Source organism: Acinonyx jubatus, chromosome D1, assembly GCF_027475565.1.
Source record: "Acinonyx jubatus isolate Ajub_Pintada_27869175 chromosome D1, VMU_Ajub_asm_v1.0, whole genome shotgun sequence".
NCBI classification, from domain to species: Eukaryota; Metazoa; Chordata; class Mammalia; order Carnivora; family Felidae; genus Acinonyx; species Acinonyx jubatus.
The window spans coordinates 58,010,412-58,037,144 of record NC_069390.1 but is presented as its reverse complement, the minus strand read 5'-3'; the positions used below and the strand labels follow the sequence as shown (position 1 = coordinate 58,037,144).

Sequence of the window (26,733 nt, the reverse complement as noted above, 5' to 3'; positions counted from 1 at the left end):
GCATGGAACAAGGAACGTCAATATTTTATTAATAATTAAAAAATACTGATTACATGTTGACGAGTTATAGTTGGTTTTTATTGGGATTAAATAAAATATATCATCGAGGCGCCTGGGTGGCTCAGTCGGTTGGGCGTCCGACTTCAACTCAGGTCACGATCTCGCAGTCCGTGAGTTCGAGGCCCACGTCGGGCTCTGTGCTGACAGCTCAGAGCCTCGAGCCTGCTTTGGATTCTGTGTCTCCCTCTCTCTCTGCCCCTCCCCTGCTCGTGCTCTGTCTCTGTCTCTCAAAAATAAATAAACATTAAAAAATTTTAAATACATTATTAAACTTAATTTACCTATTTCTTTTTACCTTTTTATAATAAAGGCTGCCAGAAAATTTAAATTTACATACGTGGCTCAGACTGTATTTCTTTAGTTTTGAGAGAGAGAGAGAGAGAGAGCGAGAGAGAGCGTGCGCACGCAGGAACGGCAGAGAGAGGGAGACACAGAATCCAAAGCAGGCCCCATACTGTCAGCGCAAAGCCCAATGTGGGGCTCAAACCCATAAACTGTGAATCATGACCTGAACAGAAGTCAGATGCTCAACTGACTGAGCCACTCAGGCGCCCTTCTCAGCCTGTATTTCTACTGGACAGTGCTGATACAGATGACAGGATCTCAAATATATAAGAAATACATAGAAAACCGACAAACTTAACAATGGTTTTTGTCCCTAGATCGTAGAGCTATTGTTTCCCCCTTCTGTATATTTTTATATCTTCCAAAGTTGATTCATTGAGCATGTATTATTTTCTATTCAGGAGGAATTAACAGAAATAAACAACACAAATAAAAAACAAGATTCCAATCTGGTTCAAAGACTTGTTTGCTGGCGGCTGAGAAAAGAAGCCCAGGGATACCCAAATGACTTTCTGTCACTGACAGAGGGTTAGCACACAAAGGATGTTGGCCAGCTGTTCTCCATCCTGACTGGAGACAGAAAAAAGCGGAAATGGGTGTTAACCGCAGGAGGGGGCCTGTAAGTTAAATATAGGGAAGAATTTCCTGAAGCGAGGGTGTTTAAACTCTGGAATGAGTTATGGAAGAAGCCTGGTCCCCCAAGGTCTTTTAAAATACTACAGATACCCATATGCCTTGTGTGTTCCTGTCGAGAGGCAATGAGACGACTTGTCAAGGTTCCTTCTACAATTGCTATCTTAGAGTAAATAACTCCAATAAAACTTTCGTTTTCATTTATTTTTGACCAGACTTCACTTTTCATATTAAGGATATATTCTGAAAGGTGGGCCCATCTACCTTAAGTGGTACTCTTGAGACTTCAAAGACAATGTCATTTGATCTAAATTTAAAAACTAACATCAGCTAGACAACATGTTTTTTTAAGTCCCTTGGGAGTCACCTGCCAAAAACTAGTTCTGAATTCAGCATAAGCATGATGGAAGGAAGGAAAGAGGACACATTGATTTTTAAAGAGTGCGGCTTTTAAAAAAATGTTAATGTTGGACTGCTCCATTTTCAAAGTGGATAGTTTGGCTTAAAAGCTAAACTATTATGTTGTTACCCTTGGATTTTAAAGAAAGTAGACTGCTATCTCTCTCTCTCTCTCTCTCTCTCAAAAATAAACGTTAAAAAATTAAAAAAAAAAAGGGGTGCCTGGGTGGCTCCATTAGTTGGGAGGCCAACTTCGGCTCAGGTCACGATCTCACAGTTCGTGGGATTGAGCCCCACATCGGGCTCTGTGCTGATAGCTCAGAACCTGGAGCCTTTCTCAAATTCTGTGTCTCCCTCTCTCTCCGGCTCAGGCTCACTCGTTTGCTCTCTCTCTCAAAAAAAATAAACATTAAAAAAAACTTTTTAAAGAAAATAGATTGGCTCACTTGGGTCTTGATTTTCATTATCCCGAGTTTACTTTAAAAAGCATTTCCTGAAAATGTGCCAAAGTTCGTTCATTCACTCGTCTGTTATTTATTTATCTATCGATCTATTTATTTATCTATTTATTTATTTAAAAAGCTGTTCAGCTTGATTCTCTCTATTTATGAAAAGGAATGGAAGACTAGGTAAGAAACAGGTCAGCAGAAACAACATCTAGAGATTTATGCCGCTTAAGTGAGATGACCATGCATAAAGCCACTACTTGTTCCTTCCTAAGTCACTTCATTAAGTGCGAGAAGGAATCTGCAAAAACATTCCAGGAAGCTGCACAACAGCTAAGGATACTCCTCTTCAGTGTCCCATCTTCAATACATCGCTGAAATTTGATGCGGTCTCTATAAAAAAGGTACACTTGGTCCTAAAACATCAACTAACTCAGTCCAAGATTGACCTCCATGGGTTAACAGCCTGTCCACTGAGGCTGGGTACCAGGCTCCAGGTCCCACGTGACCACCAGAGTGCACAATGCATAGGAAAATTTTGTGAGTCATGTCCTTCAAAATATTAGTTTGTCTTATCTACTCATTTAGATTATAAACTAAACAACTGTCATCCAAGCAAGGCAGGAACTGTCTTACACTTTGGAATCTGTTTGGTCTCTTGAATAGTGCTATATGCAGAGGAGACAGTTACTGAATTGTTAAAGGCCTAAATCCTACTTAATAATACTTTGCATAGTTCTTTTGAGTTTATAAATCGCTCAGACATGATGTCATTTGCTCCATACAACTACATTTGGGAAATAAGCCTGGTGCTATTAACTCCATTTAAAAAAGTGATACTCAAAAACAATTTATGGAAATTAAGTGATAGAGCTGAAGCTGGAGACAACATTTTGATTCCCAGCTCTAGTGCTCCTTCCGCTGTATCACACTGCCCTGTATGAAGCTGCTGGTTTAAGCTTTATAGTGGAGAAAAATTAAACGTAGAATAAAAAATTCCACATACGAAGCAGGACAGATGGTTTTGAAATCCTGCTTTTATCATGTCTTATTCTGAAAACAGAACGTGAAATTGGAGGAAGGCAAACACTGGGGGCAAAGGTTATGGTTTAGGCTAACCCATGTGCTTCCATCAGTGTTCTTGTTTCTTCGTTAGTAGATTTGAAACATATAATCATTTTGTTTCTTTTGGTCTTAAGTTCTCACATTCTTCACCAAGTTTTATGACTCTCAGTTTCCTACCTCTCTGAGTAAATGGGGCAGGATAAGCTACCACGAAAGTTTTCACCAGAACCCACTGCCTCCATATTGTGGCGTGTGCATGTCTGGACTTGACTTTGGTGGATTTCCCTGTGGAAGGTAATAGGTGCTAGAAATTAAATGATGCAGAGATAGGAGAGCTGGGAAAGGGCAGAGAAGGAGAATAGCCACTGACGAAGAAGGGGCAGCATGGTGTGGTGAAAAGAACAAGGGACTTGGAGTCAGATATCTGGGTTTCTGGCCTTACCCCCATCACTTAGGAGCAGGTGACCTTGGCAGACCACTCCACGTTTCTAAGGTTCGGTTTTCTGATCTGTGAAATAGTGCTCAGCAGCTTTGGCTTGCCTCCCCCACAGGGTTCTAGCAAACTTCAATAAAAACATGGAACATTATGCAAATAAGAGATTTACTATTTGTAACTTCTAACTCCATGTGAGAGGTACCTAAGAAGGCAGGTACCAGAAAAAGTAGGTAGGCAAACAGATTTGTAGGGTATTTATCTCGATGGCTTCAGAAGGACTTTTATAAAGGACTTAAGGAAAGCAAGTGGGGGAAGATGATTATTTTGCAGCACTAACATACAAGATGGCATGAGCCGCTATTAAAAAATGTGAGCCGGGAACCATTTTCTATACCTGTTTGTAGATTTTAAAGGAAAAACGAAACACCTCTAACAAAGAATGGATTAACGTTTTACAGTGTAGATAAAAACTGTGACTCAATTATCCACTACTTTTTTACAATGACTGCTACCACTCAGTGACCACTGCTGTGTGCGAGGCAGTATGCTAGACTTTATATATTTAATCCTTGCAGCAACTCTGTCAGGCAGGCACTACTGACTCCATCTTACAGATAAATATAAGCTGACGGCTTAAACTTGTTTGAAATTACAAAGACGGTAAGTGGTGGGGTCGGTATTCCGACCCATAGTCTTTCGAGGCTCGGTATAACTGGGCAACTATTTCCTTGACCTGCCCGATCCTATTCCCCAACCTTCACACGTCCAAATCCTTCTTTTGCTCCAGGTCCCCTAAATGCTGTCTCATTAATGAAGGCTTGTTCAGGTCTCAGGTCTCACCCACAGCCCCCACAAGGAAGCCAATGACTTCCTCCGAATGTTCAAGGAGTATATTCCATGAATAGAATAAGACGATGGCTAGTTCGTTTACTCACATAATTTTAGGCTTCCCTGATAGCAGGCTGATGTCAGGATGAGGAAGACACAGTCCCCACCCTCCAGCTGCTCAAGAGCCTAGTGGCTAAGACTTGGTGGGAGAAGTGAACCTATGCTCTTGAGGGAATATATATTTATCTCGGCATCTGCCACTGTGCCTATAGAGTGAATGAATGAATGACGCAGGATGTGAGCTGGATCTTAAAGTGAGAGAGCAACATTCGGGCAGAGCGGAGGCAAGGGCAGGCTCTTCTAGGCAGTGGGAACTTGTCTGAGTAAAGAACTGAGGTCAGAAATGAACGTGGTCTATCTGGAGGTCAGGGGAGAAGGGGTGAGAGAACAGAGGAGAGACATAGTCTGTCCCGGGACCTGAATGCCGGGGCCCCATCACACAGCGCGTTCACAACAACCACAGCACATAATCTCTCCAACTCGGTTTGCAACTTATTGTCTTACTGGCAGGCGTCAAGTAGCAGCTTCCATCGACATTCTTCCCTGACCGTAATTCAGCACTCGCATCAGCTGAGCGTGTGCATGTCAATTTGAACCTTGGACTTGGCAGTCGGTAGCAAAAGTAAGACGGTATGTTTAAATGGCACGCTGGTGGCTTTTAACCAAAATACTCAAGAGCACAACCTGGGACGTGAAAGTCTACTTTTCAAAGTTGTGTTGCTTGGCAGTTACAATGGGGTTGGTGATCTGAGGATGAGAAAATTGCGGCTCCTTTTGGAAAGACCTAGCATAATGCACTCAGACCGTGCTCCACCTAACCCTCTCGTGAGGAAAACACGTCAGTTTTAGGATGAAGCAGGTAGCTGCTTTTGATATTAGATCAGAATCCTGTAACGCGGAAGAGAAAAATCACGTCACCCAGGAAATTTTCATAACGTTGTCTTTTAAAAAACCAAACAAACAAGCCGTCACACGGCTTTGAAGCCTACCATGAGGAGGGAGTCAGCGGCCGCACCGACCCTCCTCCGCCAGTTTGGAATCCAAAAGCACACACAGCAAATCTGCTTCCGCAGGGACCAGTCTGTGAATGGTAACAACCGCACAGAAAATGGAAGTGTTTTCTTTTACAAAAGATGTAAGAGGCTCCCTCGGGAGTGTGAGTTTTTTTACCCTCTGCCCTAAGGAGCACAGGCTTGGGAGGGAAGTCCTCAGTCCACGGTCGCTCTCGGAAATTCTCAGATTTCCTCAGAGGCTAAAAGTGCTCGCTCCAGCTTTGTTTGCATTTGTAACTTCCAGGCTGGCTTCCTGTAGTGGTTTTTGCTTGGAATTATTCGGTAGCGCTCATTTGGTGGTATTTCGGATCTACCTTGTAGCCCATTCTTCATGACAGCACCATAAAGGGGTACCTGCTACTCATTCAGCGTTAATGTGAATGCTGGCATGGAGGGGCACTGCAGAAATGTGTGAGTTTAGGGCTCAATGGGTTCACTACATCAGTGCCAGGAGGCCCAGATTCTAGTTTTATTGCTATAGGTTCACGGGTCAACCACGTTTGGAAAGTCATTTATTTCCTCTGTACCTTAGAAGTGAGAATTGCTGGAAATGTCAGTGTTTTAGGAGGCGAAGGGCAGGTGGGTTGCAATGTGGAAGCATTTCTATACGAACATCTCTCTCTAACGAGATCTCAGAAGAAAGGAATCCAATCTCTCAAGTTCCAGTAATTTGTTGCCACTTTGTTTTTCATTTTAAGTATTTACATTTTTTCTTTTTCTTTTTCTAATGTTTTTATTTATTTTTGAGACACAGAGAGAGAGACAGAGCATGAGCAGGGGAGGGGCAGAGAGAGAGGGAGACACAGAATCCGAAGCAGGCTCCAGGGCTCCGAGCTGTCAGCACAGAGCCCGACGTGGGGCTCGAACCCACAGACCGTGAGATCATGACCTGAGCCAAAGTAGGACACCCAACCGACTGAGCCACCCAGGAGCCCCAAGTATTTACATTTTTTCTAATTTTGTATTTGTAGTTTTATATTCTTTTTCTTGAAAAGGGTTCCCAAATTATATAAGCTCTCTGTTCCTAATGTGAGCATGTACGATAGCCAAGGTGGTCTGTCCTTTGCCAATAAAGCTACTGTGACTTTTCTAAGACTGTCCCCTCCATATGAGGGGGTAGATGAGAACGGTGGTAGAAGGAAGAGGAGCAGCGGGTCAGAAAAGAACTTGTTCATGTAACAAGACAGGCCAGACAGCGACCGTCTGTGAGAAGAGGGGAGAGTGGTGTCAGAGGAGGCAGTGGGGAGGCAGGGGGCAGGAAGACCATGGAAAAGAGCCTGAATTTTATTTTAGCCACTGAGAGCAGGGAGGAATTAAGATACAGCTGAAATGTAAAAAGGCCACTCTGGCTACCGTGGGGAATGAAGAGAGGCAGGACAAGAGTGAAGTTAGGGAGAAAAACTGGACTAGTGCAGTGTCGGGCAAGAGAAGGTGGTGCCCTGGACTGGGGTGGTCGTAGTAGACACAGGGGGCGGTGGTCGGATTCGATATACACTTTGCAGGGAGAGATGATGGGGTCTGCTGATGAATCAGACTAGATCTGGTGCGAGGGGAATCAAGGATCATGCCCTGATGTGAGCGTTTGCTGACAGGAAGAGAGACGAAGGGCACTTACAGGTATGTCCAGGCTGAGGCGCCTGTGATGCTCTACAGGGGGTTGCGGCGGGGGGGGGGGGGGGGGGGGCGGTGGTGGGGGTGGTGTTAAGTCGATCTCTGGCTACACACAGTTGTCAGGAGAGAGTCTGGATGAAAATGTAACTCTGGGGGTCATATGCGCATAGACGATTTTCAAAGCTGAGGGAATGGATGAGATCACATGAGAAGAGAGTAGAGAGAAAAAAAGAGAGGAAGACCTAAGATGGGGCCACGGAGAGCTCCTTTTTTAACGATCAAGTAGAGGAGGAGGAACATGACAAGCAGAGAAAGAGCAGCTGAAGGGAGGAAAACCAGGGGAGGGTAGTTAGCGTCAAGGAAGCCAAGAAAAGAGAAAGCTTCAAGCAAGGCTAAATGCCAGTCGCGGAACAGCATAAGGACAGAAAAGTGCCCTTTCTGTAACACAGAGTTCGGCAGATATCTACCTAGATAAAAGGAGTTTCCATCTGCCGACTGCACTGGAGATCAGACTTGAGTGAGTTCATGGGAAATTGGAAACATAGAACATATATGGAACTATAATCACTAAATCAGTAGTTAAAAATCTGTACCCTCCTCTCTCAACAAACAAAAACCACTAGGTTTTTGCTAAGTTCTATCAGACCTTCACTGTATAGATGATTTTTTTACCTTATATAAACTGTTCCAGAGAATACAAAAGAAGGGAAAGATCCTTACTTTATTTTATAAGGCTATTAAAACCTTGTTACCCAATCAGACAAGGATTATTATGTGAGAAAGAAAAATTCTAGGCTAGCCTCTCCTCAGTTCACAGAGGTAGACATTCCAAAAATTAGCAAAATGAGTGTAACAATATAGGAAAAAATAATACATGACGACCAGATAGAGTACATCCCAGCAGGCAAAGATGGCTTAACATCAGAAAACGCATTAACACTAATTAACACAAGGAGAGCAAATATAGTGTTATCGCAATAGATTCAGAATAAGCATTTGATAAAATTAAAAACACACACTCAGTATACACACACAAACACACAATAGAATACTATTTGGCCATAAAAAAGAACGAGATCTTGCCATTTGCAATGAGGTAGACGCAGCTAGGATATATTACACTAAGCGAAGTAAGTCAGAGGAAAACAAATACCATATGATTTCACTCACATGTGGAATTTGAGAAACAAAACAAATGCACGAAGGAAAAATAAGAGAGACAAACCAAGAAACACTTTTTTTTTAAGTTTATCTATTTCGAGAGAGAGAGAGAGAGAGAGAGAGCGAGCAAGCACGTGAGCAAGGGAGGGGCAGAGAGAGAGGGAGAGACAGAATCCCAAGCAGGCTCTGGGCTGTCAGCACAGAGCCTGAAGCGGAGTTCAATCGAGCTCAGTCTCGTGAACTGCAAGATCATGACCTGAGCTGAAATCAAAAGTCAGACACTTAACTGACTAAGCCACCCAGGCGCCCTTGAAACACCCTCAACCATAAGAGAACAAACTGATGGTCACCAGAGGGGAGGTGAGAGGAGGATGGGTGAAACAGGTGATGGGGATTGTCAGACAATAAAAAAATGAGAACAAAACCCCCAAACCACATACCTTCGTGATTAAAAAAACAACTCTTAGTTGCGCTAGGAATAGAGAGAAACTTCCTTTCGCGAATAAAGGCTATCTATCCAAACGTGCAATAAATACAGTACTTAATGGTGAAAAGTTAGAAGCATTCTCTGTAAAGTCAGGAATAAGACAAGGGTATTTTCACTGTCAGTGTTCCTCTTCCATAATAAAATGGAAGCCAAGAAAAAGCAACATAAGTAAAAACTGGAAGGAAGAAACAATGCCGTCATTCACTAAAACACTGATTGTATACATAGAAAATCTAAGAGAATCTAAGACAAACTACCAGAATTAATGTTACCAAGGTTGCTGTACACACTCTCAAAATATACAAATCAGCGGTATTCCTGTGTATTAGCCACAAAGAAGTTAGATGCTGTAATGAAAAATTTATAATTGCAACCAAAATGGTAAGCTACCTAATATAAGATGTATAAGATCTTACGAAGAAAATTTTAAACCTTCATTGAGGTATTTTTAAAAAACAGAAAGGGTGGCGGGGGGCTCCTGGGTGGCTCAGTCAGTTAACTGTCTGACTTCGGCTCAGGTCATGATCTCATGGGTTCATGAGTTTGAGCCCCACATCGGGTTCTGTGCCGACAGCTCAGAGCCTGGAGCCTGCTTTGGATTCTGTGTCTCCCTCTCTTTCTGTTCCTCCCCTGCTCACACTCTCTCTCTCTCTCAAAAATAAAGATTAAAAAAAAAACAGGATGAGGGCGCCTGGGTGGCTCAGTCAGCTGGGCACCCAACTTTGGCTTGGGTCATGGTCTTGACGTTTGTGGGTTTGAGCCCCGCACTGGGCTCTCTGCTGTCAGCGTGGAGCAGACTTCAGAGGATCTGCCCTTCCCCTGCTCATGCCCGTGCTCTCTCTCTCTCTCAAAAATAATAAATATTTAAAAAAAAAAAAGGAAAGAAAACATATAAAGAGATACCAAGTTCACAGTAAGGAAGATTTGGTATCATAGTATCAAATCATGCAAATACAATTCTTAAGAAAAACCAAAAGTTTTGAAGAACTGTAAGTAGGAGCCTCACCCTATCAGATATCAAGAAAGTTGGGGGTATCTTCCTTTTCCCTTGCTATGAAGGAACATGATTTAGGTGTAGCACTTCTGGCCTCTCTCCATTCTCTCTCTCTTCGAGGAGAAGGGCCTTTTCTGATGGGTGAATTTAGAGGGAAAAGTAAAACTTGGGTACTCTTGGCTTAGCCCCATCTGGTTTCCTATAGGAGTCTGTGACTGCTCTCTGCAGAGTGGTCAAGGGCCTGCCTCTGTGAGGAAAGCCTGGGGTTCTCCAGTTCATGATGCGACCGTGAGGGGAAGTTTTATTTTGAGTGATGAGAGGGGTGCCTGGGTGGCTCAGTCGGTTAAGCGTCCGACTTCAGCTCAGGTCATGATCTCGCAGTCTGTGAGTTTAAGCCCTGCGTTGGGCTCTGTGCTGACAGCTCAGAGCCTGGAGCCTGCTTCAGATTCTGTGTCTCCCACTCCCTCTGACCCTCCCCCATTCATGCTCTGTCTCTCTCTTCTCAAAAATAAATAAACGTTAAAAAAATTTTTTTTAAAAAATTGAGTGATGAGGGGCGCCTGGGTGGCTCAGTTGGTTAAGCTTCCGATTTCAGTCAGGTCATGATCTCACAGTTTGTGGGTTCGAGCCCTGCATTGGGCTCAGTGCTGACAGCTTGGAGCCTGGAGCCTGCTTCTGATTCTGTGTTTCCCTCTCTCTCTGCCCCTCCCCCACTTGTGCTCTCTGTCTGTCTGTCTCTCTCTCAAAAATAAACATTGAGTGATGTTTTTGCAAACCCTTTTTATTTTAGATCTGAATCCACATTTTCCAAAAGGCTTTTTCAGTAATGAAACTGACACTTTGACTTCTATGACTCTGTCTTTTGCATATCCCCTCTAAGTGGCTCCACATATCAGGGGGAGGAAGAATGCTTTTTATTGGGTATCCTCAAACCTCAACATGACTTAAAGACATTACACCTTGTCATAGTTAAAAATGTGGTATTAGCCCACAGATAGACAAATAAAACAAAGGAGCAGAATTGGGAGCCTGGAAACAGATTCATGTATATAAGTAAACCTGGCACATGAAAGAAATGGCATTAACAAACAGTGGACAAAAGACAGACTCTTCAATAAATAATACTGGGACAATTTGCTGGCTGTACTGAGCAAGATTCATTTAGTGATTAGTCAGGTAGTATTGTGGGTTGCTTCTTTTAAAAAAACTTATTTTAGGGGGGCACCTGGGGGGCTCAGTTGGTTAAGCATCCAGCTCTTGGTTTCAGTTCAGGTCATGATCTCACAGTTTTGTGAGTTCGAGCCCTGGATTGGGCTCTGTGCTGACAGTGCAGAGCCTGCTTGAGATTTTCTGTAACCCCCTCTCTCTGCCCCTCCCTTGCCCCCGCCCCCCTTTCTCAAAATAAATACATAAACTTAAAAAATAAAAAAAAATTAAAAAATTATCTTAGGTTATTTATCATTTGCATTATGAAACCTTTCATGAATTACGTATCTTGTTTCCAATGAGATCACAGATTCTTTGAGTGTAGGGCTTGAACCTTACACTTCCTGTTAACTCTCCAGAGCGCCTATCACAGAACTTTGCACAGAGACAACACTAAGTAAATGTCTGCAGGCTCTCGTTATTTACATTAAGACTCAATTCCTATTCCTAATGCCTCAGGGCACACGGGTCCATATCAGTACCAAGCTTTTATAAAATATTTTGATATTCTAAGTAGAATTCTTTAAACAATTGTTCATTTGCTTAATAGGGGTCCTATCTAAGATCAGACATCCAGAACTTGCACTTTGAGGATCACATAGGACAAAAATAAAAGATGTCAGAGTAAAGGTCAGTTAAAGACGTCGCTTTCTCATTACTCTCAAGGCCTATCCTTCTGGCACAGAAGAAAACGAAACCAATCTTATACCTTCCTCCCTACAGATAGTTTTTCTGTCTTACCACACACTGGTGAGATGAGCAGGGCAGGGATTACAGATGAGGAAATTAAGTTTCAGAGAGGTTAAACTTCAAGTTCACCCAGCAGGCTGGAGAAAGAAGTGGGAAGAGAAGCCAGTGCTCTTTAGAAGAAACTATACTGCTCCCAGCTCTGTAGCTCTTAAGGCTTGATTTCCATTTACGTGATTTTGTAAGTTCCTGCCCATCATCCGAGAATTCAAACTTCAAGAATGACTAAATGGCTGGAGCCAACAGCTCTCCATGTAAGTCAGGTGAATCAAGCTAATGTCTTCTTTGCAAGAGAATTTCCCTCTCCCCTTCTCTTTGTAAAGGAGTTCTGTCTGTCCCGTCAAAACATTTTTAAACAGCAACTTGCCCTTATGGTCCGACAGGCACTGACATCAAATATAAGAAACATTTTGGCATGGGCCTCCTGGTCTCAGACTGGGGCCGTCAAGCTGACCTATTTGTTGTCTGCTTTCTTCCCTTAACTCTCGTAGCCACTGATCCTGAAGCTCATGCTCTTGTTATGTCCTTCGCTGGCTCTTCGAAGAAGCCCCAGGGGCTCCTTGTCTCCCTTCTGTGGATCACATTGGCTGTCCCCCAGTCTCTGCCTCAGCATTGCTCAAGGATTCCTTGCCCAGCCAACCTCCCAGTGTTCAAACAGTACCCCCTCGAACCTGTGCCCTTCCAGAGGGTGCCTCACTCCACTAAGCCAGACTGGGGTGTAGACACGCACATGTACAATGGCTGCCTTTCCTTTCCTTCAGGTATCTTAGCAAAGAAAGCACGTGTGGAGTGATGAGGAAGCCAGGAAAGTTTCTCCGATTATTATCCACGTTCCAGGTTCTGGGTGTCAGAGATAAAGGTACTCACCACCTGACCATTAGTCCATGCTCCATGAAGTTTTTCAGGTTAGGGAGGGTTTGCCTCAAGTCTGGAGTCCCTAGTCCATGTTGATATCTTAGCTGCAAAGGTGGAAAAACAGAATTAAAACAAATTCTGGCAGATACTAGGCAATGCTTCCCAAACACGATCCATTCACTAAGTTTTTTCTTCTTTTGAACTCTGAGAGGAAATGTAAATGTACGATTCCAATATTGTTGACCATACTTTCAAGATGGTATTTATTTATTTATTTATTTATTTATTTAAAAAAATTTTTTTTAACGTTTTATTTATTTTTGAGACAGAGAGACAGAGCATGAACGGGGGAGGGGCAGAGAGAGAGGAAGTCACAGCATCCGAAACAGGCTCCAGGCTCTGAGCCATCAGCTCAGAGCCCGACTCGGGGCTCGAACTCACAAACCGCGAGATCGTGACCTGAGCTGAAGTCAGACGCCCAACCGACTGAGCCACCCAGGCACCCCCAGGATGGTATTTAAAAGGTAGCCTCTTCCTCTCCTGCTTCCTTGCCTCCTAAAGTTAGAGAAGACAAGGAATGGCCACGTATGGAATTAGCACATTTCAAAGAGCCCTACAGGGTTTGCTGACGTTAACTCCAGGGACACATACTGCAAAACCAGTATTTGGTTTTCGATACTGAAGGCTGGCAGTAGATACTCTGGGCACATTCAGCCCTTCTTTCCCTGACCTTCCCCTTTGTATAACCAAGGGCAATGTCGTGCTCCTCTCTATTTTCCAACAGTGTCTGACAGTGCTAGGGCTCGGTTAATGCTTATTAAACAAATAAATAGCAAGCCACTTTTGATAGAAGCTGTGCTCTGTTTTTCTCTCATTCCTAACTTTCCTCTTGTCCAGAACCAGGACTTACAGCTGTAGAGCTGGTATGAGGAAACTATGGCCTGTGGATGGATCTGGTCTTAGTTTTACTTATTTCTGCTAGAGTTGATTTTCTAAAATTAGGTCCTTCTATGTACCTTGGGCAACTTGCTAATGGTTTTCATCTGTCTATTCCTTGCCTTCTCTAACTCTGTCTCTGACTACCTCTTGCTTTTAACTGGTCACAACAGCGATCTAAATATATGTGCATATTCATACACGTGCTCTCTCTCTCTCTCTCTCTCTCTCTCTCACACACACACACACACACACACACACACACACACCATTAAATGCACAATAAATGGGGGCGCCTGGGTGGCTGAGTCCGTTAAGCGTCCGACTTTGGCTCAGGTCATGATCTCGAGGTCCATGAGTTCGAGCCCCGCGTCAGGCTCTGTGCTGACAGCTCAGAGCCTGAAGCCTGTTTCAGATTCTGTGTCTCCCTCTTTCTCTCTCCTCCCCTGCTCATGCTCTGTCTCTCTCTTCTCAAAAATAAATAAACGTTAAAAAAAATACACAATAGGGGCGCCTGGGTGGCTCAGTTGGTTGGGTGTCTGACTTCGGCTCAGGTCATGATCTCGTGGTCCGTGAGTTCGAGCCCCGCGTCGGGCTCTGTGCTGACAGCTCAGAGCCTGGAGCCTGTTTCGGATTCTGTGTCTCCCTCTCTATGACCTTCCCCCCTTCATGCTCTGTCTCTCTCTGTCTCAAAAATGAATAAACGTTAAAAAAAATACACAACAAATGTACAAGGCCCTGTGGAAATGTATTTTTCAAATGATGTGATATATATGAAGAAAGTACTTTGTAAGCTGTATACTGGTGTACTAACATGAAAGATAATCAGTTTTGAAGTTTTACTTTTCCAGCACCTAAATTTAAAAGTGGCTAAGCCAAACTTCTAAATATGTTCCTCTCTTAAAAAATAAAACCACTACTAGGGCACCTGGCTGGCTCAGTCAGTAGAGCATGCGACTCTCGATCTCGGGGTTGTGAGTTCGAGCCCCACATTGGATGGAGAGATTACTTAAAGATAAAAAAAAATCTTGAAAAAAGAAACAAACAATAAAACCGCTACCAATAACAACAAAATCAAACTTTTCTTTTGTTTGTATCTACTACTTCACTGATTTTTTTACTTAAGTGTGAGTGACACTAACAGAGTTTACTCTCACTATCCTGAACCGCTAAAGGAAAACCCCCAAGCCTAACCAGATCTCTCGAATGGTCTGAATATACACAAAAAATAAGGAAGTAGAAACAGAGAATGTTAAAACTCAAAGGTATTTTGAATATTATTTAAGGCAATCCTTTTCTTTTGCAGATGGGGAAACTGAAGCCCAGAAAGGGGAAATAAATTCTCCAGGACTGCATGTTTTCATAGCAGAGATACTATTAGCTAGAGCCTCATTCTCACAACCATGTTATTCCACCATCTACCCCAAAGTCTGAGAAGAAAATTGGTTGAAATACTTGAGAAGACAAAGGGAAAATATTCTTTTCCTTTTCCAAAGCTAGCTTGGTGACCTAAATCACCTCCTGAGATTTGTTGACCTTGAATTATAAGATCTACTACATATTAAATGACATCATTTCTTATATTAGTATAAAAGCATTTTTTCCATACATTGATAAAAGTAAAATGGCTGATATCCCAATGTGACATTCCTGAATTCATTGTTTCAATAAAAAAGTGAAATTGTTTACACATGGCATGGAAATTTCACCTGTGATTCATACTGAAAAATATTAAATATCAAACACACACACACACACACATACACACACACACACACACACACACACACACCCATACTGAAATAACACTAAGCTATGTGTCCCTGAGCCAGTACATAGTCAATTGCCTGCTGCAGGCTCCACAATGGAAGGTGGGTGTTGAATTCTTTTCACAGACAACAAAACTTCTTCTTCAAGTCTGATTTCAACCAAAAAAGGAAAATGTGGGAATTCTAAGCCTCTACCCAGGTCTTAACCCTGCATTTGCTGTATAGCATTATCATTTTTTAATCACAGAATCCTAGGACATTATATCTTAAAGAGACCCTGGAGACCATTTTTCCAACCTCCTTCCTTTCATAAATGAAGAAACTAAGGCTCAGTAAGGCAAGTGTCCTGCCCAAGGTCACAGCTGATCAGGGACCAAGCCAAGGCTGGATTTAAAATTTTTTTTTAATTTTTTAAATCCAAGTATAATTAACATACTTGTTATGTTAACTACATTCAACATTCAACATTTGTGCATTCTACATTCATTTTTCCGATTCAATAATTCTATACGTTATTCGGGTGCTCACCACAATAAGGGTACTCTTAATCCCCATCACCTATTTTACTCATCCCCCACCCACCTTCCCTCTGGCAACCACCAGTTAATGTTCTCTGTTTCTCTGTATTTCAGTCTGTTTTTGTTTGTCTCTTTTTGCTTTGTTCATTTGTTTCTAAAATTCCAAATATGAGTGAAATCATATGGTATTTGTCTTTCTCTGACGGACTTACTTCACTTAGGTCCATCCATGTTGTTGCATATGGCAAGATCTCTCCTTTTTATGGCTGAGCACTATTCCTGTGCGTGTGTGTGTGTGTGTGTGTGTGTGTCTCACATCTTACATTCCATTGTGTGTATGTGTATACTGCTTTCCTATCTTGGCTATTGTAAATAATGCTGCAATAAACATTGGACGCATATATCTTTTTGAATTAGTATTTTTGTTTTCTTTGGGTAATACCCAGTAGTGGAGCTGGATCACATGGTAGTTCTGTTTTTAATTTTTTGAGAAACCTCCATACTGTTTTCCACAGTGGCTGCACCAGTTTGAATTCCCTCCACCAGTGCATGCGGGTTCCTTTTTCTCCACATCCTTGTCAACACTTGCCGTTTCTTGGTTTTTGATTTTACAAGGCTAGAGTTTCTTTTCTTTTTTTGGCTAGAATTCCTTCAAACAGATTTTTTTAAGGTTTATTTATTTTTGAGAGAGAGAGAGAGTGGAACCAGGGGAGGGGCAGAGAGAGGAGGAGACACAGAATCCAAAGCAGGCTCCAGGCTCTGAGCTGTCAGCACAGAGCTCAACACGGGCCTCAAACCCATGAACCGCGCGTGAGCCAAAGTCAGATGCTTAACTGATTGAGCCACCCAGGTGCCCCTTGGCTATGATTTCTTAATAACAACTCCAAATTCTTTCTACCATGTCACCCTTTTAATTTTCAACATATAAAACCAAAAAAATTCACACATAATACATATATATATTAAAATTTAAAAATAAAGTACATGTACTGTTTAGTAAGTCTAAACTGCTATAAGGCTTATAATGAAAAAGCAGATTCTTTGCTCTTCAGTAACAACTTCTTCACCTTCATATTTCTAAGTAGTGTGATTATATTAATTTTCCTATTATTTCCTATTCTTCCCAGTTTTAAACATCATCTACTGTGTTCCTACTATGAAAAATGAAAATTTAGATTTTATATTACTCTTCCCTTACACAAACATTTTATCCCCTCACCCATACATCACCTATGACTTTCTCGTAAAGAATGTGAGGATTCAACTCTCTACCCTCCCAAATATACTTCTCTTCACCCTTAAGATATTAAATATCACAATTTTTGTTAGCTCAATATTTAGTGCTTACCTTATTATATATGCAGAAATACTTTTCACTGCTAAGCCATGTAACAACCTTCAAACAGAATTCCTTCAAACAGATTTTTTTAAGGTTTATTTATTTTTGAGAGAGAGAGAGAGTGGAACCAGGGGAGGGGCAGAGAGAGAGGGAAACACAGAATCCAAAGCAGGCTCCAGGCTCTGAGCTGTCAGCACAGAGCCTGATGTGGGGCTCGAACTCACAAACCACGAGATCATGACCTGAGTCGAAGTTGGGCACTCAACCGACTGAGCCACCCAGGCGTGCCCTGTTTCAGTGCCATTTAACTGTGCATATGGGAACTGAGAAACCTGGTAACATTCTGATTCTTGATCCTTTGTATGTGAGTTGATTCTTCTTTCTGGATATTTTTGGGATTTTATTCTTTAACCCCAGTATTTTAAAAGTTCACAGTGCTAAGCCTCTGTTTTGGTGTTTTTCATTCATTGTGCTGGGCACATTGTGAGGCCTTTCAATATGAAAACTGTTATCCCCTAATTCTTCTTTTCTTCTTCTCCTTCTCCTCCTCCTCCTCCTTCTTCTTCTTTTCTTCTTATTGTTATTAGCAGCAGTAGTATTTTGTCATCTGCTCTTTCCCTACTTTCTGTTACTTCTGGGTTTCTTTCTTCTTCTTCCTCCTTTTTCTTTTAGGTTTGAAAAAACATTCACGGCATTATGAATGAGACTGTAAAAGCTCATCAGATAGTCTATGCAGTGCTTGCTGACTGGGGGCGGGGGGGCGTTTCACTGTAGAGCGAGTGAGGATTGAAGCCTAGCCCTTTCTGTGGGGCACACGTCAATCCCAGTAGTTCTCATTGCTGGGACTATATTTCTCCAGAGGGAATCCTCCAATCTTCTGCCTAGGAATATAATCTAGATCCCATTCTGAGAGTAGGAAAAAGCGGTTGGGGGAATTCAGTGTTGGTATGTTGGACTTTAACTTAATCCCCTTGTTTTCGGTAAGGCATCTTATTTCTTGACCCTGTGTACCGGGCAGTTCGGAGTTCAGAGCTTCTCTGGTTCAATTTTTTCAGAAAGTAAACCTCCAATCTCCCACTGGGGTGTGTGCAGGGGTAATTGCTTGGCTATGAAGTGTGGATGAAGTGAACTGGCAATCTTATTTCTCTTTCTATAGAATTTCAAGCAATTCTCTTGTTTTTTAGACCTATTCCTTATTCTACACTCTATGAGGTACTTCATACCTCCAAATCCCAAGTCCTTCTGGAGGGCTATGGCTTGAATTACATGGTTACTTGAAGGCTCTAGGCTTCCTTTTTCTCCATTCTGCCAACTCAGTTTATCACTCATTTATTTGTTTGCATTTTTCTAAAATTTTGTTGACTATCACTCACTCTCGTCTCTTCTGTTCTCTTCAACCCCATGAGTTTGCAAGTTTAAATTATTTTATCTAGTGCCACTAATAAATAGCATTTCAATGGGGAGCTGACATAAACGAGTATGACACAAAATGAGTAAATTCAATTTGTTTATCATGCAGTCCCCTACATACATAACAGCTTTTTCATACTGGCTAACAACCTTCCGGACAGCCTTTTACAGAGTACTCAATAGAGCTCTATTTCCTGTCTCTAAGTCTCTCTCTATGCATCTTCCATCTGGCCATATTCTCTTCTTTATCTTTATGTATTTTGGGAGAGAGAGAGAGAGAGATAGAGAGAGAAGGGAAGGGGCAGAGAGAGGGAGAGGGAGAATCCCAAGCAGGCCGTGCACTGTCAGCACAGAGCCCAACACAGGGCTCCATTTCAGGAATGCGGAGATGAAGATCTGAGCTGAATACTTAACTGACTGAGCCATCCAGGTGCCCCCATCTGGCAATATTCCATCTGTTCTCAAGGTGTGGATACAAGTTCCATTTCCTGTAGGTAGCTTTCTCTGACTCCTCCAGGATAAGGGAACATTTTACACCACTCCCCAAATCCCTTCCCGCACCAAGTTTGCATGTGCTGTCTTTGGAAAGCCTTAACTAACTGAGTAGGTACTTGATAAATATTTGTTAATTAGTAAGTGAGATCAATGCTGTGGGGAGGGAATGAGAGGCATCATGACGCACTGCAATGAGCTTCGATGCAAAAGATCTGGATGTGAACAACAGCGCTGTCAGTTACTAGTTGTTTGACTTTGGGTAAGTCATTCACTTCTCTGAGGAGTTTCAGCTTCCTTACTTATAAAATGGGAAATGTTACCTCTCTTGCAGAGCTGCTGTGAAGTTTAAATAAGATAAAGTGTACAGAGCACCCCAAACAATATGTGATACATAATAAGCGCTCAATAAACTATACTTATTACCATTATAATACATATATACTCCATATATTATCATCATCAGAGCATCTACTACTAGGCTGGGCATAAAACTGGTGCCCAAAGATGGCTTATCACTTAACTCATTAGAATGAGTGTCAGAAAGGAGTGGGGGGGGGAGTTCAACTCAAAGGAAAAAAAATCTTAAGTACAGTGTTCACTTTTTACATGGCAATTTTTACTAATTTACTAAGCTTCTGACTGCAAGCATTCTAAAGAGGCAGTAATGAACACGATACATGTCAATATCTTTAAAATAATTGCACAGTGAAATGGAAAGACATGATGTGGGTGGTCAGAAGATCTGGGTGACTGAGCTCTACTGTATGATCATCAGCAAGTGCCTCCCTGCTCTGGCTAGCCAAATAATTTTCAAACTTTTTTTTTCTTCTGTAGCTCTAGAATCCTTTGTTCAAATGAAATATTATGTAGAAGCCCAAAGCGTAAAGCAAATAAGGAACTCCTCTAACTAAGGGAAGTGGTGGAATAGAATTAGAGCTCAGACAGGCATTCCCATCTTGCAGGTTAAACAAACGCTCCTGAGCTACATCATCTTGATGAGCCTTTCAAAGTTTTGTGAGTCCACTTTCAATGCTCTAACATTACAGGTTTGTACCATGTACATAGGGATTTTGATATAAAAATATGGTTTGCACAGAACACATTCACAGTGTGAGACAGGAAAGAACATCAGCCCAGTCAGCCCCATTTCTGACTTTGCCCACTTCTGATGGTATCAGAAGTCAAACTTGGCGAAGAGGGTGTCAAACCTTTATGTGTTCACTTGAGGGGTAGGTTTTGATGGAAGAGTCTACAGAAGATACCTTTCTGAACACCTCAGGGGAAGTATATGAAAATAGAAGGGGTAGGATGGGGTTCAGTCTTATATACTATGTCAGGTAGAGCTGACCCACTATTAAAATGTTCATACTTTAGGAAAGGAATAAATCTAAATTTTTATTAAGTAATTCTTTAACAAGTTAACTGTGGTGATGTATTAGCAGAAACAGGGGAAAAAAAAAAAAAAAGGAGTGAGGCCAAGGAGGAAAAGACAAAGGACAGGGAAAGGGGAGAAAGAACTACATTTACTAAGTTCCTACATATTCTATTCTTTCATTCAACAAGTATTTATTTAGTGTCCACCAGGGTAGGCCCTGTAAATCAGCTCTGTCTCTGGAATGACAGGCCTGGACTCACAGTCTGTTCTCACCACATAATATATGAAATCTTGAACGAGTCACATAACCAATCTGTGCCTTGGCTGTAGAACATGAGCAACACTCCAGAGGCGGCTCTGAAGGTTAGGTTCAAAGACTGAAGTTCTCTTTTCTCTAAAAAAAAATCTTATTTCACATTCCTCAAAACCTGCCCTCACCAAGTACTATCAATACCACACTTCCCTAAAGAGCTCCTTCTGCTCTCACTTCTGATTGGGGAAGGGGGGGTGCCAAGAAACCCAGGCAAATAAAATATTGCTTTGGGTCCCTCTAACTGCCTCAAATTAGTCTCTGAAATAAACACCTTTTGTAACAACTTCCTACTTAACCACCACCCAAAGAGTCTAAGCAGTTTTTAAGTGGAATTTTGGTTTCAATTAGCTTGAATTTCGGCTTTACTTTGATTGGTTTAGAACTCCACAGGAGCAATTAAACTTTTGTGCAACTCTATCGTAGGCTAGTAGGTGAAAACTACACATAAATGATAAATGAGATGGGAAGTGGGAAGAAGAATGTTCGGTGGTTTCCCTGAAAAAATGAACAAATGCTATTGTCTATTAGCAAAAGAAAATCCCCATACAAACCAGGAAGATCTGGCTTTATAGTTACTGGAACAAGTTAAAGAAAAGAAAACAAGAGCACAGAATACATTTAGACCTCAGCAGACAATTATAACCATGTCAATTCCATTAAAGTATCTTTCCTTATCTTCCTCTCCCACACCATCTTCTTGTATAAAAATACAATTTGGTTTCATCCAAATCACTGTGAGTTTCACCAAATTAGATCAACTATGATGTTAGAGCCTTTGTAGTTGAAATTGACTAGTTCCTACAGCTTGATGAATGGTACTACTCCACTGAAGGAGTAAGACCATTTGCAGCTCCGTAGATCATATTTTAAAATAAAGTGTGATTGTACTTCTAAGAAATAAATGCTGAGCTCTTATACTCAGTGAGCATCTGCTTATTGAGCTAAGAGAGCTAATTTAATATCAAAGTACTCAATTTTGTTTTTATTTTTTAAACACACAATTTTTCCAGGCCAAGAAAGACTCCAGGGGTTCAGGAATCATTTTGTCATTTAGGTTTTGGCAGGAGAAATTCAGTTTAGACAACAGACACATGCACATGCATGCGCACGTGCACACACACACACACACACACACACACACTCTCTTCCAAACTATATTCATCTACACAAGGCCACTTACTGCGTGGCTTATTAGTTCCATATGGGACTTGAGCTAAGCTGCATGATATGTTTGATACAAACCGTCTGTTACTGTGAGGGAATGTGGATTAATACAATGCTTCAATAAAGGTTACTAAAAGATCAACACTTTCGTGATGGGATTACAATGAATTTGACTACAAAGAGAACTGGTCTACAGGAATTGAAAAAATAAGAAATTAAAAACGTACATATGCATCAAAGACTTAACTTTGGAGTTTTGGCTTATGTAGTCAAAAATCTCTATTGGACTAGTTACCAATATTTCAATTCATTTTTAAATGCTAAGGTTTCACTGACATGAAAAGAACTAGATTAAGAGCTTTAAAAAAAAGGGCACCACCATGTCAAAAATAAAATCTGCTTTCTTAGAAGAAACAACTCTTTCAAAGATATGGAAAAGCTACTTAAGGAATATTTAATATGAGCAATAATATTGTTTCTTACAGTGAGTCATTGCAATATATACCTCTAAGGAAAAGTATAAAAACCTGATTATGGGCCTCTAGTTGCAAGAATAGCCTAAGTACTTTTCCATTCCCGTCTACAAACCATGCCAGTTCTTTTCCAAAATAGATATGTTATAATGTAAACACTGGACACAGCTGACCTCAGACCTCAGAAAAGCCTGAAAGTCAGGTCTAAAAGCTTGAAAGTCTAAGAAATGGCAATGTTTCTTCTATTCCTCCTCCCAGTTATACTACCAACTACTCTTAGAGTCATGGGATTCATATTAGAGCTGAATGGCACCTTTGAGAGCATCAGCCCACCTGCCTCATTGACCCTGTACGGTTAAGTGCAAGGTTACGTGGCCTAAGGTTGAACAGATTGAGTCCAGGGAGAGAAAACGTTTGCTGAGTTCTAACCACAGGCTCTTTTCTTTACATCACTTGTTGTATTTCTGAAACATAGGTTATATCTGAGCCAAACTTATCATTGTAAAATCTGTCATATCAAAAACACTTCAATTAAGATGGTCCTTTGCTTCAGCATCTTATGTTTGCCAGAAACTAACTAGAAGCCCTATTAAATTGACGCAACTCTGGGGTCAACCTGATCGGTAAGTGTGGTCTCTGTCGCGGCCAATTCTTAGGAGTTGCTAAAGAGGGTCAATAAAGCACACTGTAAATGGACAAGCAAGGCAGAACTGGCAATCTGTCAAAGGCAGGCAAATCATACCCTTGATAGCAACTGCGATCAGCTGTAATTAATGATCATCAAAGAAAGGTTATGTTCTCAGGAGGCTAAAGGCTATGTGAGTGGACAAACTTGTATAGGATCCACTGAAGCAGATATGCTGTCAGGTCCAGCTCCCTGCCCTCGTGTTTAATAGTCCTGGGCATACTGATTTACCCCAAACTACCTTGTATTCACCTTTGACCCAATCTGGAGTCCTGACTCCCGTAGGGGCTATACGTTGTTCCCGACACGGTTCAAACTCAGAATTTCTGCTTCTCGTTCACTGACTTTGATGTTATCTTGGTGTAAAGAACTCTATCAGACCAAGAAGGTCACAGTCTAATAAGGCAGAAACTGTTTTCTAGGATGACTTATAAATGAAATCACAAAGTATTTAGCCTCTTGTGTCTGTCTTCCTTCATTTATGTTTTTGAGATTCATCTATGTTGTTACATGCATGAGTAGCTCATTCCCTTCCATTGCTGAGTGGTATTCTGTTGTATGAATACACCATAAATTGTCCATCTGTATGCCAGTTGATGAACATATGGGTTGTTTCATGTTTGGGCTATTATGAATGAAGGTCCTATAAACATTTGGGCACAGGTTTTTGTTTGAACTTGTATTTTTATTTCTCTCGGACCAATACTTACCTGTGGAACACCACAGAAATACGTCTAACTGTATTTTAAAAATGCCAAACTGTTATCCTAAGTGGCTATACAATTTCACATTCCCATCAGTCATATATGAATGTTTCAGTTGCTGTACATCATCATCATCAGGAATGGATACTGTCAGTTCTTAAAAAATCTTAGCCATTCTAGTAAATATGCAGTGGTACCTTCTTATACTTTTAATCTGCATTTCCTGAATCACTAACAACATTGAGCATCTTTTCATATGCTTTTCTTGCCATCTGTATCTCTTCTTCTGGCCCTCTTGTACTTTCTGTAAGCTACTTCTGATGAATACCTGATACATCTGACTATACCCTCTGATTAATCTTAACACCTTCTAATCGATAATCCTCTCATTAGTACCATTTCTACTTAATCTAGAATAGATTCTCCGTATAACACCATCACAATCCTATTTGTACTAAGGAGCCACAGGGAGCTCTTGTGTATGTAGAAGTAAAAAAAAAAAAAATGAAAATGCTATTTATGAATGCAGGGATTCCCTCACAGAAATTTAGGTAAATCTAAGTATCAGTTTTATTGGAATAAAAAATGCCCTTCTATCAGTTGTTAGAACTTTGATTACATAGGAATACAGAAGCCCATTCTGGCATCTCCCCAGCCGTGTACAGTGACCACAGTACCTGATATAATCACTGGTAGAAATTACTTAATTCAGTCCAACAAAAAATTATTGAACGGTGCATGTGTGTGTGTGTGTGTGTGTGTGTGTGTCTATGGGGAGGGGTGATAAAAATAGAAATGAAGATACGTATATGCTGTTGTTTGTAAATAGGGACAATTTGGAAACTGAATATATGCTAAGCCTTTAGTCAGGTTCCAGGGTGGAATAATGACTGTGTTACTATAATGAAAATAATGCCATATAGCTGCTAATATATTTACGGAGTGATTAACTATGTGCTAAGCATTTCACACTGCGTTATTTCATACAGTCCTCACTATGACCCGCTTACAACTGAGGATACTAGGAGTTAATAAGTGGTAGCACTTGAACTGGTACCCCAGGTTTGTCTGACCCTCGCCCTTTGAACTCTTAACCACTTCAGAGTGATGATGATAAGGGTAATACCAATAGCATCTACAGTCCTTCTCAACCTGCAATCTGTGCCAGGCATGGAACTTGACTGTTTACTTAAGTCATTTCATTTAACCTTCATAATAACCCCATGAGATAGGTAGGTGGTATAATTTCCACTGCACACATGACAGAGTTTAAAAGGTTAAAGGAGCTGCCTGAAACTTCACAGCTACGCAAGCAGAAGAGCCGGGATTTGAATTCAACTGATACTTTACATCCCAGCACACAGTCTAAATACTGCTTACACGTTGGTGAGAAAAGATTTTCCCATTCGTGATTTGATTCCAATACTTAGAAAGAGACTCTCAGCTCTTCAGAGAAACACATTCCTTCTCTTGATATCAGACATTTGACAACAGCTACATCTCGACTCAGCTGTTGTTCAGCTAAGCTCTACATATTTAGTCTTCTAAAATCTTTGCTTGTAAGTTAATCCCTACAGCCTCTTCATCATTCTTTACATCTCTGAACTCCCTCCAGTTTCCCTTAAAGAATCTGGTAACGAGGTGCCCTAAATGGAACACAGTTTTCCAGAACGCTCCTTTCTCTCACTAATGATTTTTTTCCCTTAAAATATTAATTTTACTATAACATCCACTTCATGTCCTTCATGTTTTTTTCGTGCAATTCTTCTGACCTCACATGAATAGCACTGGCGTCTAAAGCCCATGTGTCCACTGTTTAGTCTCTCCAGTTGATCATAAATAAATGTAGTTTCAAAAAAGGAAAAACAAAACCAAAATGGCAATGAACTGTCAAGTCACGCTACTCCTCGAACCGGGCAGATCCTCTTATAATTTGGTCTGGAATAAATTTATTCACCTTTGATCTCACCAAGTCATTGAATGAAAAACAATTCATCCGCCATACATGTACTGAATGTCCACTGCAGGCAAGGCATGCAAAGTATGACGGGGTGTCATGAAATGCCTCAGCCATGGATGCTCCCTTTAAGGAGGTTACCTTTTTACATGCACATAGAAGGAAAGGACAACCTTCGATGAGAGTTTGAAGGGCTGGGTAGTAGTCACAATTTTAAGATGGTCACCAAGACCTTCGTTCCCTGGTGTTATTACTCCCCTGATTATTTTATGTCTATGGCAAAGGGAGATCATCTGGATAGGCCTAATCTAATCACACGAGGCCTTTAAAAGGAGAAAGTTTTCTCTGGCTGGCAACAGAAGAGAACGTTCTCAAAGATCTGAACTGTGAGAAGGGCTTGATGGGACATTATTGGTCTGAAAATGGAGGGGTCATGTAAGAAGGAATGCAGGAGGCCTCTAGGAGCAAAGGCTGGCCCCTGGCTAAAAGCCAGCAAGTAAATGTAAACTTCAGACCTACAGCTGCAAGCAACTGGATTCTGCCAACAATTTAAATGAGCTTGGAAGTGGATTATTCCCAAGAGCTTTCAGATAAGAGCCCAGCCTGACCAACACCTTGATTCTGGCTTTCTGAGACCCTGAGCAGAGAAACCAGATGAGCCCACCCAGACTTCTGACCTAGAGAGCTTTGAGATAAAAATGCACGGGGTTTAAGCTGCTACATTTGTGGTGATTTGTTATGAAGCAACAGAAAAGTAAAAAAGGTGAAAAAGATTACTTCTACCTTTTACCTGAAGATATCTGAAATGGATTCATGGGGATAATGCAGCCTGGGTAGTTAGTTCCTTGACAGACAACATTTCTGTATGTCTGCTATGTGTCAGCACAAAGGGGATAGCTCTATACAAGGGCACAGAGGTTTTTAGTTAGCAAATAATATTTTGAACATTAAACACATGCTGGGACATAGTTCTCTAAGGGCTAATTTAAGTGCTCAGGGGAAGGGGTTAGAGACGCTGAAGAATCATCTCCAACTTTATCTATTTTAGGGAGTCTGAGTTTTTGTTCTCCAGAGATACTGATTCTCTAAAATATTCTGCAAGATTCTGTCAGGCTAAGAGCCAAATCTGGATGTTCAAATTTATAGAAGACAGACTGAATAACTGAAAACACATGAATGACAAGTTCAGAACAGGACAAAATCTTTGGTG

The 26,733-nt window shown here is 41.3% G+C and overlaps 1 protein-coding gene across 5 annotated transcripts in view; it reads right to left on the bottom strand.

The window, feature by feature from the left end:
* Positions 1 to 26,733, bottom strand: part of UVRAG (UV radiation resistance associated) — a 296,175-nt gene that overhangs the window by 19,650 nt on the left and 249,792 nt on the right. For all 5 annotated transcript variants that reach the window (XM_053203714.1, XM_027039850.2, XM_053203713.1 and 2 more), the window contains exon 14: positions 12,398 to 12,489. In XM_053203714.1, coding sequence (XP_053059689.1) covers positions 12,398 to 12,489 — 92 coding nt within the window. The remainder of the gene's footprint in view (positions 1 to 12,397; positions 12,490 to 26,733) is intronic.